Raw genomic sequence first — 17,901 nt, forward strand, 5'->3', positions numbered from 1 at the left:
TCCCCAGTGTAAGGCATTTATCAGAATGAAAGGACACACAATTATGATAGGAAGTGATGAACAAGGGCGGAAGCCATCAGAGAAGATGTGATGCAAAGAAACACGTGTAATTGTGAATAGGATATGAGTAAGACATCTTTCTACTATGGTCCAGTGATGTACCAGCTTCTAGTTCATCTTAACTGCCACAAAGCATCACATAGCACAAGTAACACTAAAGAGCTATTTTTATATGCTCTTTCACAAGTTTCAGGCAAGTGGACATTAGTCAGAACATTATTTACAATAACAATAGAACAACTATAAGTATTTATTTTCCCCATTAATTGCACGTGTTGAATTTGAAAATGAAAATATGATCTAGAATTACAGATGTGACTACAAATATCGCTATATTCATACAACTCTGCTCTTCGCAATATATAATAATACACATTTCATTATGAAATCTGCATCCACAAACACAATCATAAAATAACAGCTTTTTATTTTTATTGCTGCAGATAATCTTCAACAGTGTGAACTGTGCAATGCAAAACGTAAGAACAAGCCTCTGCTTCACAGCATAACTGCATCATTAATACATATTATTTATTCAGTAAGCATCTTCTCTACATTATTTTTCAGTCAGTACAGACTGTAAGAACAATTGTCCATCTGTTTCACTTCTGACAATTGAAAACATTCAATATAAAAAAAAAATCCAGCAACAGAACCTAGATATAATTTTCCAGAAACACATAGGAATACAGCAGGACACCACTCTTACCATGATTATAACATCAGTGGAAAAAAAATATCCCCTATGATTCACTCTAGGAATCTAACGCTCTTCGTTTCCCTTCCATCCAATATGATTTGCAACAAATAAGGAGTAATAGAGAAGGCTGTGCTGTCATATATAAACATCTTTAGCACAAATCACTGAAAATAGGAAAATGGATACATGTATATCTGTTACAAATTAGTTGTAATCTGATCATATTTCAGTCCGCTTTGTACGGAGTCCAACACCACAGAAAGTGGATGGGTTTTAACTCAAACTGAATCCATACCTGTAGTGCCTGCAGTTATGTGATTCACTATTGTTACAGCACTTAGTACTCTCCAGTTCTGATTCTGAACACTGCCCATACTTTCTCTGCTGTGGAGAGCTTCCGTAGCATTCTTTACAATTTCTTATAAAGATTTTTTCTTAAACAGACTTCGAAATAACATTTAACTTCAGAGAAATAATTCCAGAAACTTGGGGTAAGGGAAGTTTTGAAAAAAATGAAGTTGAATCTGAACTCTTCAAAGGCAACAGAGCAGAAAAGACCTTTAATGAGTGTACTAACTTGAGTGACAGATGAGAATGAAGCCTGAGGAACAATGGAATGAACTCTCAGCACCACAGTACTCTCAAAAAGGCTTAATTTTATTAAGAGTGTAAGCTGCTATTACAGCAATTTTCTAATATTGAAAAGATCTACCTTACTGTAATAAAATAAATGAATAACGCCATTTATATGTGGTTTTAAATGTCTTCAATAAGGCAAAACCAAACTTCACCTAAAGCAAAATATCTTTCTACTCACTTTTTTTTTTCTTTTTTTTTTTTTTCCCTGTAATTCATGTATAAAACTGCTGCCTGAGTGGACAGAATTTTCAGGTGAATGTTTCTCAATATGAAAGATGCTCGTAAGGGTGTAAGTATCTTGGTGGGAGCTTGCTGTTAACAGTGATCTTACCCTGCCATTTGAATGTACAACTATTAAATTACTTCAAGTTACCTAGGGAAAAAAAAAGCTTAAGCAGAAAAGCAAACCAAAGTACAGCTGCAGCAATAACTTCAAGATTGATTCTTTCAAACTATTCTGACCATCAAAAGATTGCTTCCCTACTCTTAAGGTATTTCCCATAAAGATGTATTTTTTTCAGCAAACACCATCAAGCATCAATACTACCATACCACCTTAAAGCAAAAATGGAAGTTTAAATCAGATGAGGTTCAACTAAGATGGATGCACAGCAGCTATTGCTAATACTTGGTCTTAGGTCATCTTGTTTAAAAGTTTTGCTAGCTGTCTGTTGTATGTGCTTTCAGTACTTCAAATTCAGGACAGTCCTCTTTCCCACTGGGAGAAAGAAAATCTCTATTACATTGTCTACTTACATTTGGAAGAACACAACTGGAAAACAATAATTTATACCAAAGTAAATAGTACAAAGTAACAGTATATTATGAAAGCACTGCCCATATTAAGGCAGCACACAGATCCCACCGTGCTAAGTACAACAGAAATGAGAAAATAACATTAGTTCTTCATCTTGAATACCTGCCTGTTGTTCCATTTGTGTAAACTAGATGATACTCATGTTCTCCTTCTGTATACCATGAAGTTTTACATATGCCCACTATAGTCTCTGTCTCAAAGCTCAGTCACCATCTCAAAAACATATTTGATTTAACTCCATTAGTTATAATCGAGATCTAAAATTATTTTCCCTCATTAATTGAGGTTTTGAAGAGGAATACAAGTATTTAATACTATCTTTTTTAGATTTGGGTAATTTCTGTCCCTGAGGCTGTAACTTGACAAACCTAGTAACTAAACTGCATTGCTTTTCACAAGGCTATTAAATCTCAGCACTGACTGAATTGCTCAGATATTGCTGATAGACAGAATGCCTTTGGGTGACATTTCTCAGTGTCTGAGGACATTTTAAGCAAGTGCTTTTAAAAATAAGTTTGTCATTTTTAATCCAATATTTAAAGTTCAAGTATCAGAAGCATGTCTAGTCAATTCATGGTCTGACTGAACCTTACTCAAACACTTCAAAGTAGAAGTAGGTTGCAAAAATGCTTACTAAATGAAGTCTCTTTCAAATTTTTTGTTTTCAGAACAGCAAAGTGCTTTCTTCAGAGGAAGTCTTCAAAGAATTTGTATACAAGACAACTGAAATTGTGGATAAGTATCTCTGAAGCAGGCAGAAAGAATCCGATTCAGATGCCTAAGTATAGGTATTCAAAGCTATAATGAACTCATCTGGCCTTCAGATGCCACTTGAGATGAGCTCGGGCATTCTAGAAACCCTATGAAATGTCTGCTATACGTGGAAGTGGGAGTTACCACAGGGAATATTAAATAACAATTATGTTTAGAAAGAGCATAATCTTGTACAAAATCTCACGTTATGCCTTTCACAACCTTCCAGAATTGATGAAGCTGTTGTCCTTGAAAATGATAGTTTTGTTCTTTAAACATGTTGAAAACAATACAGCATCAGTCATGAGAGAGTGAAACTCAGTGATACAACTGGAACAATGTAGCACATGTGGATTGTAATCACACATCTTGATTCTGGAAAACTGCCTCCAAATAACATATGTAAAAAACACACAGTCACCAAAATCCACTTTTGAAAGTGTTTTGTAATAGTAATAGTCTTGTGCGGGTTGGAAGGGACCTTAGAGATCACCGAGTCCAACCCCCGGGATTCGAGCCTCTGTGTTGCAGAGCGGCACTTCGACCACTTGTTCCACAGGGGGGATTCGAACACCCAGGCCGCAGTGTTGCAATGCGGCACTTCTACCACTGTGCCAAAACAGTTTTGGTTTGGTTTTTTTTTTGTTTGTTTTTTTCCTTGAGGGAGGGGTAAGGGGCAGGTATGTGAGGGCTTACTGCTTTCCGGCAGTAAATGTGAAATGAAATAATATGGAGGCTAATAGGAAATGAGATTTGTATACAACAAAACTTCAGTATTTACAGGATACAGCCAATTTGGTGCAATCATTCACAATAAATGATCTAATTTAATTACTCACCACAGGGTTATATGATGTATTTCATTAGTACAAATGTAATTTTTTTGATATAAACACACAAATATTTCATTACAAGCTTTATAACTATTATAATCTTTCTGGATAATCTTTGAAAATTGCCTCCAATTAGATTAAAGTAATTTCCATTTTGAATTACTACCTTGTAATTTAGTGATAACTCAATTTTGTAACACAAAAGTTCATTTAAATTCAAAAAAAAGTCATCTGAGACAAAAAGGCTGAGGAAATAATTTCATTATTAGGACAGATTAAGTTACTTTCATTTAGATTAATCTGCTCAGTAGATCAGATCTCTGTTGGAAAAGATATGTCAGCCCAGCCAATATGCTAATGACTGGACATGTTGTTAGGAAAATATAGTGAAATTGGTCTTTAATTACTGACATCCCCCACCCTAAGGAAGCAGTTTTACTTCTCCACTAATATACTGCAAGACTTTGCTTGTAAACTTAAAAAGATAAAATATAACAAGAAAAAAAAAATGCTGTAGCACCCAGTTTATGTTTACTTTCTACTGACTGACCACACTCATGAACTTGATCACCTTTTTGCTAACTCATGTATTTAGCAGTAATTCTTCGTTGAACATACAGGCATCAGAACTACAGCCCTTACTTACACGAAGAGGTCTTTTAAGTGTGTACACATCATACTTTCATAGAACACATACCTTAATAGTGTAATAGCTTTTATTGTCTTTTCCCTCTGATAGGGAAAACCGCAAGTTCCTGAATTTTTAACTCCACTGAAGTGTTCTCAGTGCTTGACCTCATAGGGCTTCACACCAGAGAATAATAAAATCAACTGTCTGTCAACTTTTCTGTTCCACTAAACACCCTTAGATGTTCTTCCCCGCCCCCCCCTTCCAGGCCCCGGTGTTCTCTGCTTTAATTTAATATTTTCTGTACTTCAAAATTAAGCATCATGCAGGCAGCACATTGCTTGTGAACCACAAACCAGAAAAGCATAGTGAAAGATAACACAAATAGCAGTAAGACTGTATAATTCCTCCTTTTGCAAGAGTTCAGTACACAGTTTTGAGGAAAAATACCTGTTCCATGCTTCAGCATGCATCTCATTATTTAGACTCGTTGAACCTCTGACAAAATGCTGGAGTAAGCAAGGTCTGCCCCTGCTCATTCCTATTGTTACTTCATGCTGCCACAAAACACTTGAGCATCTGCCAAGTTAAATGGACCACAAAGCTGGGCTGAGTGAAAATTAACCTGGCAAAACATGCCTCATTTACATACAGAACAGTTCCCCAGGCTGGTTTATTGACTAGCTATACAAACTGTTGTGATGACCTGGAGAAGGGGACAAAACAGGGAACAGTAATAATCAGCTGGCAGAGAGGAGAATAAAATTGCTCCATTCATCCCTGAACCTACTCAATTCACTAAACAGGCAAAAAAAACCTCATCAAGTGAGAAATGGTGCTACTTGTTTTTTGATTCAGACAAAGGCTCAACAGAGCGCATTCCAACAAACAACAGTTCCAGAAGAAGAAGAAAAGGAAATAGGAGTAACCAGCTGGTGACAACTAGAAGGAAATGAAAGAGTAGGAGGGGTCGAAAACAGGGACAGTAATGAGAATGACTTCCAGTTCTAGTGAGATGCTCCTTAATTTGAAAGGAAACTACCATATAATTTATCATTTGAACAAGCTAATGACTGACTACATCATCTTTAAAATAGTGTCCTTTAAAAGCATCACCTTAAATGAAGGCTGACAGTTGTGTGCTTCTGAAGCTATCTGCACATAAGCATGTACATAGAGTCTCTCGCAACAGATTCTAGAATGTTTGCTACTTTTATATCACTAACAGAACTCTGTTTTATAAGAATTTACCAAATAAGTATTTCTTATGCGCTTTTAATGCCTATATTTTTTATTAGGTTGAAATCCCCTTTCCTGACAACCTATGATTCAATGAGAGGGCAAAAATATCACTAATTTTCTTAGCAAGAGACTATTCTTCACACTTTCTTTCAATATAACATGAAGATATTATATTTCGTCCTACCATATATATAAAAAGGTGTTTTTCCATAGCTTCTTGTAGGTTAATGCAACTTCCAGTCACATACTTGCTTAAAATAACTGCATATATTCTGAGCGACATTCAGTGATAAATGTTATAACTGCTTGATATGACAAATTAACATACCTTATCTTGTTTTCCAGCATGCTGAGACCACTTTCCAAGGATGACAGACCATTATATGTATCTTTATGTGAATCTTTTGTTCCTTGAAGTAGCATCCCCCTGTTGCAGCCTTTGTAATCTAAATCTTCATTCATATCTGAGGAGGAGAAATACAGAAATAGTAATTTGATTCCACTTGAAATCACAAGTAAAGAAAAGCTTGAAGGGCTCTCACTTCTACTGAACATTATTTTCCCTTCTGCAGATTAAGTCTGCGACATTCTCAAAGGGGCATCTTTCAGGAAATACAAAAAGCAACAACAGTCTTTATCTTTCCAATGTAATTTGCTTAACAAAGTGACTACACCAACTCCAAGAGTCAAGGACAGATTCTCAGTTGATGACAGCTGAACTGAATAGTCATTCAACAGAATAAGTGATCAAAATGTAATGATTCATTTAAGCTCCAGATAGTGGGTGAAAATTAATAACCAGCTTGCTCAGTACCAGACAGAATGATTCTAAGTTCTCCCTCTGCAAGGAGAATTGTAGTGAAAGAGTGACCTCTACAGGATTTCCACGGCACTCTACCTAGAGTACCAAGGACAGTCTAAAATCCTATTTCTTTCAAATATATTTATTTGGTAGGAGTACAATGACATTCCTGCTTAGTAGCAACCTGAAAATCATTAGCAACCTGAATCTGCAGTTTGTAAATATACAGTTCGGAGGTGCTTCCTTCGAACAGGTCAACAAGGGGAAAAACAAACAGAAAGCCCACAAAAATACAGAATATTGAGATGGCTTAACTTAGCTTTTGAAATGCTTTACAATGCTTCAGTGACACATTTAATCTACAGAAAAGTTAATACTTGACTCTATTTTAGGAACTTAAAGTAGAACAGAATGGTTTAAAAGCCAGCATTGGAAGATATTTCTCCATTTATTAATTCTTTGGTAATGGTATTTACAGATGCTTCCCTTCCCTCCTCCCCAATTAATCTTTAACTCACCAAACGGTATTGCAAAGTAAATATCCAGTAAGAGCTCATGTGAAGTTGGTGTTCTTGTGCCTTGAATCTCAGTTCCATTTTTTATTACTTTGGAATGCAGCATCCACCAGGCACCTGGACCTTCCTAGGAGAAACATTCAGAAAATATGCCTACATAGAATTTAAAGCCTTATCCACCAAGTTTTTCTTAATTCAGTGTGAGTACCTTTATGACACCTTACATCTCCCCACCCTCCCTTATTCTTGTAAGCAGAATAATCAAAATGTCAGTTTATTATACTAATAGATGTTATTTTCTATGGAGAGGTGGCTATGAAAACTTATGGGGGGATGCTGTAAGAAAGCTTTTCTGATTTTCTCTCCTTGAACTTATCACTAAAAGGGCAACTCAGGCGCCAAACTTAAATCATCTTCCTAATTCAGGGTTACATATATATATGTGTGTGTGTGTTTGTATGTATATAATCCCCACAGACTACATAGAAGTGTATGGGTGTGAGAATTGCAGAGTATTGTAAGAAGAGAAGATGTCTTATTCTTTTTACTCTTTTCTGACAGTTTTGTAGCACTTCCACTTTGCTCCAGTATTCACATACTCCATGAAAACTTTTTCCATGATTTTCTAGCCTGAGAGCAAACATCCTTACACTGGTGGCTAACTAGGACTGTGCTGGGTACTTAATGACTCCTTGGAATAATGGGTGTTCTCCACTTATCTTTCTTCATTACAATACTCCATTCCTTATTACCGTAGAGCAAACTTCTGTTGCCCTCTACAACACAGAAGTCAATTCCCATGGGACAGGACAACAGGTTTTTTTTGGCCATTTTAACAGATTCAAGGTCACACAGTGAAAAGTCAGGCCAGGAACAACAATTTGAAATTCCCTTGCTCAGATCCCATAAAACAAAACGTTCCTGCCTAATAATTAAGAGTACAAATGAAGTCTAACCCACATACTGAATTACACCTGACTCGGTATGATGCTTGTTCTCCAGGGTACGAATAACTAATAGATATCAGCTGTTACTGAGTCACATTTGCTCTATACCTCAGTATTAAGAGGCCGAAGCTAGCAGAGACTATAAATTTACATCAATTATGACACTGCACCAGCGTGAGAGACAAAAAAAAAAAAAAAAAAAACCACAAAAAATTCATTTTATTTTACTTACTGTTTCATATTTTCACAGGTCAACTTACTTCTGTTGCGTGTTCCACAGATGAAAAAGGAATCCATAAAACTCCTAAAATTCTATCCCAGAGCAAACCTTTCTTCCACAGTTCTACAGTGAAACCCTTTTCACCAGCACCAATTTCGCTAAAAACAACGAATACAAAAAACATTAAATTGAAAATGGTGGGTTTTTATCACAGTTCCTTGTGTTAATGGCTTACAGCACATTCAGAGAAGGTTCATATTCAGCATACTCAGAAGACAAAATAGCAGGCATAATATAAACATCAGACTGGACAAGCATTAAAGCATCATCGTTCTCAAATGCTTTTTTTTCCCCCTCCATTTGGTAAGGATAATTCTACCAAAATTGCAGCACAGTTCCCAGCTGTCAGTTGCCTTATTCTGCTAGTGTAATTTTTCCTTTGCTTTCACAGGTTGTAAGTTGTCTCACACAATATCAAACCCTCAAATAAAAAACACTGAAGAAGCAACAGTCAGTTGATAAGAAGTACCTGAAACTTACAACAAAAAGTCCTGTTCCCAGCAAGGTTCACTTCCCCTTCTGTCTATTGTAGTGCCTTTCAAGTTTTGAACTTTCAAAACAACATAGGTGTCAAATGCCTCTGTAAAAGAAGTAACAAGAAAATATAGTTGCAGATCTAAATTATTAATATTTTCTCTAGCAGCCAGAAACACTCAATTTGAAGGTTCTCCATACAACACAGTCAGTGATTGCTTTCAAACACATGGCTGTGAACAAGGAAATCTTTACAATGATATTATAACAGGAAAACCCCATTACATGTGGGAAAGAATGTAATCTTAGATGCAAGTAATTTTAGGGATCAGATTCCAGACGTGACTTCCCAGATTATTTATCAATTTCCCTGACAGATTTTGTATGAAACCAGTACGTAGTCTCCACAGATATTCTTCAACTTTCAAGTGATACAATAATATTGGTAATTAACTACTTGGTATTCATGTTCAACAAAACCAAGTGAAGGAGAAGGCTAACCTCTTTGCCTCTGTTTATCTTGTAGGTACATCTAATTAATTAGGACTGATAATATTTGACAAAAGGACTAAAAGGTGTTAAGTAACGTTTTTTCCCCCCAAAGAAAACCAACAGTCAACGTTTTCTGTAATGTAGTACACCAGTGTTCTCAAACATCTTTTGTTCTTACTTTAAACACTGTTGACAAAGTCAATATAGATGTCCAAGAAGTTGGCTTACTTTTGAGAAATAGTGTCAACAAGGCATGATTCCCATGCTATCCTATTACTCCATGTAACTGAGGCAACAGGTAAAATTTGCAAAAATTTTTGGAGCTGCAAAATGAAAACGTGGATTGGAAGATTGCAGCTCAAGTTGTGAGAAATCCTAAAACCAAATCCCAATTAAATCATTTTGCTAAAAAACAACCTGAAACATTTAATCCAACAGCTTAAAGCCCCTGTACCCATTTCTAAACTTAAGGAAAAAGAACCAACTCCACAGCAATCTCACCAAAGTAAGAGTTCCCTTAAAGGAAACAGTAACAGAAAAGATAGAGTGGTGAGCTGGATTACTACTAAAAATGGTGATAAATCCTGATTGCTTTCTATCTTTCCTTGCTCATTTTCCAGCATAAGAGCTTCAAAATATTCTGCCTGCCTGTACTGACAAATTTTCATTCAAGAAATAATGATATCTGCCCTTTAGAACTACTATTTCTCCAAGGGCTCCTCGGCCTCTCTCCCTGGATATAGACACTGCCTTTCAGTGCTTTATCACTAATTAGTCCTCTTTAGATTTCATGGGTTATATTCAGTAACAAAATATAAAAGCCGTCTCCCACAGTACAGCAGATACTGCATTCTCCTTCAAAGAATAACTATCAAAACAGACTGTTACTGAGCTTCTCTGGTAGTAGAAAGGAGTCACAGACTTTGTTCAAGACAACCAGCTTTGCTTCCACAAATCCATTACAGCAATTCTCAATAAAAAATGGGAGTCTCTGTTCAACATTGTGTGAGCAAAGGAAGTGAAGTTAAAGAGCTCCTCTTGACTCAGTTTAGGTCAAATTAAGTAACATTACTTTTTAAAATGGAATTATCTTTTAACTTGATTGAGAGATGATAATTAGCAACTTAAAATAATGAATTGTTAGAGTACATAACCTTTTATTTTTATCTTTAAAGTACTTTTATTTCCTCATTTGTTTTGTGCTGAACTCCTGTTGAGATACATGACAGTCACCTAATAGGTTAATACGACATATGAAATAAAATTAAAACAGAAATTAGAGGGTAATTCAGACTTACCAGCTGCTTTATCCAATCTTCCTTTTTTAACTATAAAAGAAAAAAAAAGATTTAATACCTCAACAATGTAATATTATTATTATTTAAGGAAATCTAAGCTATTTCAATAGTTAAAAAATAAAAATCAACAAAAAGTATAACACTTCCAAATATACACACCATTGTAATAATATTATTTATTGATACAATTTTGGAAAAAAAAAAGAAAAGAGGAAAGTTTCTTTTACAGCCTGTTTGAGCTTAGTAAATACATGGGTCTGATACATGGGTCTGATGGTAGAATGGAGACTAGATAGTTCTTTATTATACACTACCCATCACCTCTTAATGAGGGTTCAAAATACTAAATAGATTTACAGAAAGCTTACAGTCTTCCCAACACTGAAACTAAGAACTAACACCCTATTAAGAAGTACTTTTCAGTATTAATTCTGCCTGCAAACACTTTACCAATTTAAAAGTTTGCATTTTGAATCCTGAATCATTTGTTTGTTTTACAGCTTTAAGTTCCACTCCATGGCGTCACTCCCATGGATGAAGTGTTCTCTGGAACCAGCTGTGATTGACATAGATTTGTCTTAAGTATGGAAACATGGTTATTACTTCAGATTTGATGTATGACTAGTAAATATCATCTAATTTAGTCTTTAATCCAGATAAACATTATTCTTTCCTGCTATACCAGCACACATAAGACAGTTTAGATGTATTTGAATGAAGCAACACTGCAGTCCTGCAATTTTTATGTATATCATGTATTTCACTGGTCTAATTTTGACCTAATAGTTGCCAGTTAATTACCAATAACTGTCAATTAAAAACGCAAAATTTCAAGTATTTAGCTTTACACTATTGAGGTCCCTATAGCTTAACACTATGTTCTGAGTTCCACTTGCTTATCTACCTTCCATTTACTTATTCTTGCTTTCATTTGTACCTAAATATCCTTAAGTACTCCATGGCATTACAACATACTTATAAAATGTCTACCTAAATAGCTCCACTTTGTTTTGCATGTTGAGAAAGCTTTTGCTTTCAGACCAAACAGGGAGAGACCATCAGACTGTCACCAAGCTGCAGGCAGATTGGGACTCCAAACACTGCATCAGTTTGACTACACTGCAAAGGCACAGAATTTACACACAGTGCTTGACTTCCCTTGAAGAAAGCAGTACAAGAATGACACCTCCCCCCCACCCCCTTCACATAAATCAACAACACACATCCGCAGTCTCTGAAGGTGCTTCAAATAGCCACCTACTAAACATGTTGGTGAAGAAGCCAGCTTGATAAGAAAAACCTACCTTTTACAGAGAGAAGTTCCATTCCAGAAGAAAGGTAATTTAGGAGATAACTTTAAATAGTTTGTCTTGGTGAACACTAAATCACACCTCACCTCCTGTTTCTTCAGTGTAAGTGTGTTACACATTTCACTTTTCCTACACACTCCTCCCATGTTTTACATGGAGAAAAGCCAGCCAATTAAAACATCAGTGACAAATTCTTTCTGCTTCAATAAACATCCAGAGATGGAAAAGGAATGGAAAAATTATTACAGCTGTTTCCTCACTCTCATTTCCTCAGCGTCTATCAGACATAGCTGCCTCCAGTCCAAATAACAATCCTGAATGCCACCTCTGTCCAGCAATAACAAACATGGCACAAGGATTTTATTAGGGACAAACTCTGGGATTTCTTAAACTTTCATTTTTAATACTCTGTTGAATAAAACGGCTCGGTACTCTACACACTGGTTCACACAGTCAGAACTTCTATTTTACTGTATTAGCTACAGCAAAATAAAAGTATGCTTAATTTACTAAAACAAAATGCAAATATCACAGGGACAAGCTTAATTTCAATTCACTCCATGAACTTGTAATTCTATTGCTGTACCTGTTTACTTTGCATGGATAACAAATACTCTGTTGCAGCGATACTTGATGACTTAGAAACAATACTCAAAACACTGAAATCACTACAAGAACTGCAGCTTTTTTTTTTCTTACTATTTGTTCTGGTTAATTGGGTTATTAATGGTGCTGTTTTCTGTTCTTAAAAATGTTTTAATATGTATTCATAAAGTGATGAAAAACTTCATTTTTTTCTGTCTGTACCATACAATCTGTTTTTCTTTTGTTCTTAGATCTTAAGTTCAAGTAGAGGAATAGAGTCCTCAGGGCAGAAGAGGAGATGTAAACCTTTTAAGCTCAGGATCTACTGAGAAATTGTTTGAAGTTCAAGAGAAATTCAGTGAAAGGTGAATGTTGAGACTTTTTAACCTGGAAAAGAGAAAGATGCCATTGGGGTGAAGGGAAATTTATCAGTGTTTATAAATATCTCAGAGGAGATGATAAATGGGACTGTCTTTTCTCATTGTTTTTTTAATGACAGGACAGGAGTTAATAGGCACACATTTTAATTACTTCATTTGAAGAATATCTATATTTTATCATGAAGGTAATTTAATACTGAAATAAAGTTCATCCAGAGAGAATGTGAAGACTTGTACAGATGTCATCATTACACAGGAAGAAATATACAGAGAATACCTGAACACCAGCAGAGAATTGCTGAATATGGACTGAGGACACGTTTAGCACAAGTAGTCTTTCACTTTGAGAAAGCATTATGCTTAACAGAAGAACAACCAAGAGCTCTGAGCAGGACCAAGCAGTCAGGACAGAGTTTGACTGAAGGACGAGAGCAGAAGCTGCAATATGACAAGGGTGTTTCACTACCCAATAGTTTCAGTACATTCAAGTAAATATCTTAACTTAGTGATACCTTCCCCTATGTTTTTCTCTTCCATTTTATCATTTCTAACATAATGACTGATATTACAGGTTCTATAAATGCATGTCTAGAATCAAGAATGCAGGAAAACATTTTAAGTACACAATCAATTGCCTTGTATTTCTAGCCAAACTATGTCAAATCCACAATGGGTAAGAAGTATGGACAGAAAACAAGGTATGACGCTCCTATTAAGATATCAAGCTGATACTTGACATCACCAAGTGATCTTCTGTAAGACACATGGAAATCTGTTCTGTTGCTTTTTGTTTTTAAACATACTTCTGTTACATTATTTCTTTGGACTGAGTTAACTTGCACATAGTAACAAATAGAAGCTGCTCAGCATCAAAAGCAAGGAGATTTCAGTTTGATTATTTACCTACTTGGCATTAGAACCACACATTGTTCTTCTCAGGAAGTTCTTTCTCTACAGGATGCTTGTAATGCAACAAATATGGTCACAAACACATGATTTATAATATGACGTATAACAAGAATGAGGATTAAAGCCTCTCAGTTCTCACAAGGGAAGGAAAATAAAAAAGTAAAGATTTCTTTGGTTTAAGAAATATGGAAAAAAAAAAACAAAACAAAAAACAGTGCAAAAGAAAAAAAAAAGACCTTTTAGCCAAAATTCAATTATACTTAAGTACTATTTATAGGAACAGCCTCCTTGAATCACATTCCTATGTGAATGTTATGAAGCTATCTTTTCTTGGCCACTTTTATTCAGAGCCATGTACAGAATGAGAAGAGAATCACATACTGTGGATTATTTTTATTCAGTTTGGATACTCTTCAGACTCTCAGCCTCTACAGTGATGGGGTTATTCAGAATTATGAAGTCACACATTCCAGAAAGTCATTGTATAGATAAAGATATGCTTCAGTGCAAAGATAGATAAAACTAAAGGAAACCCAATTTAGTTTTTAGCATCTATATTCAGTTACCTTTGATTTTTTAAAGATCTCTTTATCATCAATATGATCTGTGTAAGATTGATTGCTGCTACTGGAATTCAACTGCTCACTATAATTCCAGAGGAACAAAGGACCAAGACTTCTAGTTCACCAAAGCTATGAGCTGAAAGCAGCACGATGTGCACTTCTGCAACCTTAATCTACTTGAACACCAATTTAGCAATAACGAATTCTGTTTCCGCATTCTCAGGAAAATTAAACAGAAGTTTCTCCTCCAGCTTTTCCCCTGGCTCCCTCTAGCGTCGGAAAACGTGTATTACACTTCATGCTCCATTGCCTTAAGTAAGGCAGAAACACACATCTATTTTTAAATGATAACCCATATCACTACCTTATCTTTGGACCTGGAGATTCAAACATTATTTTTCTTGGGAAATGAAACATTAAGTTGTGTTTTTCAAATCTAAAGAAATGACAAGAAGTTGAACTTTGCCTTGCTTTGATTCTAATCCATGACAAGTAGCATCTTTCATCACCTGTTTATCCAATACTAATTTGTGAAATCATGCTTATTCTCATAAAAGCATTGAATTAACCAACAGCATCCTTAAGTCTCCAGGAGTGGTGAACCCAACAAAAGCCTTCCTTTGCAAAAGAACAGCTTAATTGTAACAACATGTAGCTTTGTACAATAAATTCTCACCGCTTGACAACTCTGCCCCAATGCAACCTAAGCTACAACTGCTTCCCACTTTGCTACACGACATCTGTCAACAATGTTGTTAAGTCCTAATTGTTCATATTAGTCTCAAAAAGAAGCTTTGGTTACTAAATGAAGCCAGTTGAATATTCTGGCTCATGTAAGTTGCTCATTGTTAGCCTTGTTTTGATCCAATTATAGTTTGGGAAAACAAGACACTGACATAGAAGCTAGCTGCACGATGTTTCTACACAGCCTGGTGCCCAAGTTCGCAATAAACACAGCATTCCTGAATGAAGCACTCTGTAAACCTACATAAGCTCTCTTCAACAGAAGAATCAGAAAAGAAGATCACATATACACAGAAGGTAAAATGAGGTGGCATGAGTGGTATCTACATCAGAGAGAGAGATAGGAAAAGAGCTGAGTTTAAAATGTTTATCTTCTGTATCTGTATGTGAAAACACACTCAAGGAACAGAGCTAGAAATGACTGTAGCTTTAGTGCAGGAAGTTCATTTAGTGCAGGAAGTTCACCTTCGGAGCAGAAGAACCAAACCAACCATTTATCTTCTCCAGAAGAGGATGCTGAATCCCAGCGCTGATTTCATTTTCTCTCTGCACCCCTATCCTTTGTGTATTTTTGACCCGTTAACTGCCGTTACCTTCTGGATCCCATCGGTTCAGAGGTCTCCTTTTCTTAGTAGTTACTTCCCTACATGAAATTATTCCACGTGAAAAAACAGTAGTCCTCCCTCACAAAGTTGTTTACAAGAAATACAATAAGTTTCCAAGGGAATGCTGAGTCTTAGAAAAGCTAAAGTGCAGAACGAGGTGGGGAAGGGGAGGGGGAAAGGGGAGAGCACTTTTTAAAGTTCCACAATCTCTACGAACTTCTTTTCTTTATGGTTACTCACCTCTATAACACGCCCCGTGGATGAAGGCTGCAATCACATCAATGTATTTTGGAATATCGTTCTTTACCTCAAGGCAGACACCTCAGGGAAACACCTCTAACACACGCACGAGCTCAGCAAGACTAAAATAAAAACACAGCAGGCATAAGGCACCGCAGTAATTATTGCACTAAAACAGGAGAACTATAGACACTAAAAACATACTTAAGCCTCTTTACATCCTCTCAGGTCTCTGTATGCTTTCATATTATTCCAGTAAATACAAAGAAGGCAGATTTAGGAAGTAATAAGTTCAGAGACACAAACTTTTCAGTAACACCTGTTCCCGTTGCTTTGTTTATCTCGCGAACCAACAACCATCACATCTATTCGCTGTCTTCTCTCCCGCTCTCTCTCTATTCACAACAGTCCACCTAAGCTCTCTTTAAGCCCTCGAAGCTGAGCAGCGCGTACCCCCCGCACCGCGCAGAGCCCCGCCCGCCCGTCTGGAATCACACTCCCCCGCAGCGCCCACCTGGGAGCCCAAAGCGGCCGCTCCGTTCCACTCCGCCCCTCTCGGAACACCTGTGTCCCGCTGCAGCGCGCAGAAGCTCAATACCTCTTTGCCCTGTACGGTAGTTAAGCATTGCCTGTACTCCATCGCCTGGTGGGGGGGGGGCGCTCTGAGGTCCGGTGCTCACCCGTCGGATGTGCTCTGGGTGCGGCGTGTCCCTGCCTCATTAGCAAGGGGCGGGTGGGTGGACGGGATGTGCTGGTGTCGTCCAAGTTTAACCCTACGTCCTTTTTATTTTCTACCTACTATTTTTCTTGTTGTTTCGTTTTTCCTTCTTTCGGGCTCTCCGTCCTTTTCCCCACGAGCTGTCGAGGCTGAGACCCGCTGTATGAGCGCGTCACCTCTGCGGGCGCCCTGCGCTCTGACCAGGCTGCGGGCGGTTCGTACCAGCTTCGCTCCGGCCGCCGTCCCGCGGGCGAGCACTGAGTTGTGCGTCACCCTCCGGAGCAGGACGCACCCTGCCCTCGCTCCTGCTTTTCCCCTCGGTGTTTCTCTCGCTCGCAGTTCCCGGAGCGGCTCCAGGTGAGGGGCTGCGCTGGCTCAGCTCAGCTTTTCTCTCAGCGCAGGCGAGACACGCGCATTGCACGAGGCTTTGCTTGTGCAGACCCCTCGCGCGGCTCGGGCTTGGCGTGGTGATGGGAGGACAGGGCGAGCTCTGCTGTGCTGCAAGTAGAACTTTTTCTTTTAGCTGTTATTTTGTAATTGGTTGTGGCCTGTCTGCGTATTTGTCAGCAGCTGCTCCGTGTTTGCGTGACATTTAAATTTCAGTTTGTGGTGCTTGATGTCTCGTGTGGGTGTTGAGATTCCAAAATAACTAGAGATGTACGTACATCTGCCGCACTTTGTCTCTTAGCAGTGGTTCAGATTAGGAATTCTGCTCAGGGAATCGAGAGGGCTCGCTGAGAGCCTCGTGGTCACAGTTGTTTCTTCAATCCTTGCTAGGACTGCAGCTCCCTGAAAGGAGGTTGCGGTGAGGTGGGGGTCAGCCCCTGCTCCTGGGTAGTGGCGATAGGATGAGAGGGAATGGCCTTAAGTTCTGTCAGGGGAGGTTCAGGTTGGATATTAGGGAAAAACTCAAGAGAGTGTCTTGGCACTGGAACAGGCTGTCCAGGGAGATCACCGGCCCTGAAGGTGCTCAAGAAAGGTAAATGTGACACTGAAGGGTATGGTCTCTAGCTGTCACAGCTGTGGGTTGATTGCTGGACTGTGATCTTAGTGGTCTTTCCAGCCTTTATGATTCTATTACATAACATAGTGGTGTTTCCTGTAACTTCAACAAATAGGTAATGCCTTCGTTAAGGGTATGTGAGCTTTGGGAACGCTCATTACAGACACTGCTGCTGTGTGAGCTGGTTCTGCTCCAAAGGTCTGTGCTGCTTTCATGGCTGATGGTGTGACTGGACCAAGCCTCTCATTAAACACTTCGAATGTTAAAATTAGAACTATACTGTAACAAAGAGTGCAGTCTGTGCCTTGCAAAGTATTGAGTCAGGTTCGGACTTTGCTTCATAATAAACTGTGTCTTTGTATGG

At 37.7% G+C, this 17,901-nt stretch overlaps 2 protein-coding genes across 4 annotated transcripts in view; one reads left to right on the forward strand and one right to left on the reverse strand.

Annotated features, from left to right (window-relative positions):
• Positions 1–367: 367 nt before the first annotated feature.
• On the reverse strand, positions 368–11,914 carry LOC107318761 (protein unc-13 homolog A-like). 3 transcript variants are annotated; one of them, XM_015872984.2, is made up of 7 exons: positions 11,785–11,911; positions 10,481–10,510; positions 8,697–8,796; positions 8,197–8,314; positions 6,993–7,116; positions 6,001–6,136; positions 368–668 (listed from the first exon to the last, which is right to left on the reverse strand). In XM_015872984.2, the coding sequence occupies exons 1-7, from the start codon at positions 11,804–11,806 to the stop codon at positions 617–619; spliced, it is 582 nt and encodes a 193-aa protein (XP_015728470.1). In that variant the 5' UTR covers positions 11,807–11,911; the 3' UTR covers positions 368–616. The 3 variants fall into 3 exon arrangements, with proteins under 3 accessions (XP_015728470.1, XP_015728468.1, XP_015728471.1); XM_015872982.2 differs by lacking the exon at positions 368–668 and adding an exon at positions 4,685–5,009 and having other exon boundaries at positions 11,785–11,914; XM_015872985.2 differs by lacking the exon at positions 368–668 and adding an exon at positions 5,026–5,136 and having other exon boundaries at positions 11,785–11,910.
• Positions 11,915–16,600: 4,686 nt separating this feature from the next.
• WDR72 (WD repeat domain 72) overlaps positions 16,601–17,901 on the forward strand; it is a 96,127-nt gene continuing 94,826 nt past the window's right edge. Inside the window, exon 1 of the mRNA XM_015873028.2 lies at positions 16,601–16,891. The gene's annotated coding sequence lies outside the window, so the exon portion shown is untranslated. The remainder of the gene's footprint in view (positions 16,892–17,901) is intronic.

Source organism: Coturnix japonica, chromosome 10 (genome assembly GCF_001577835.2).
Source record: "Coturnix japonica isolate 7356 chromosome 10, Coturnix japonica 2.1, whole genome shotgun sequence".
In the NCBI taxonomy this organism is placed as follows: Eukaryota; Metazoa; Chordata; class Aves; order Galliformes; family Phasianidae; genus Coturnix; species Coturnix japonica.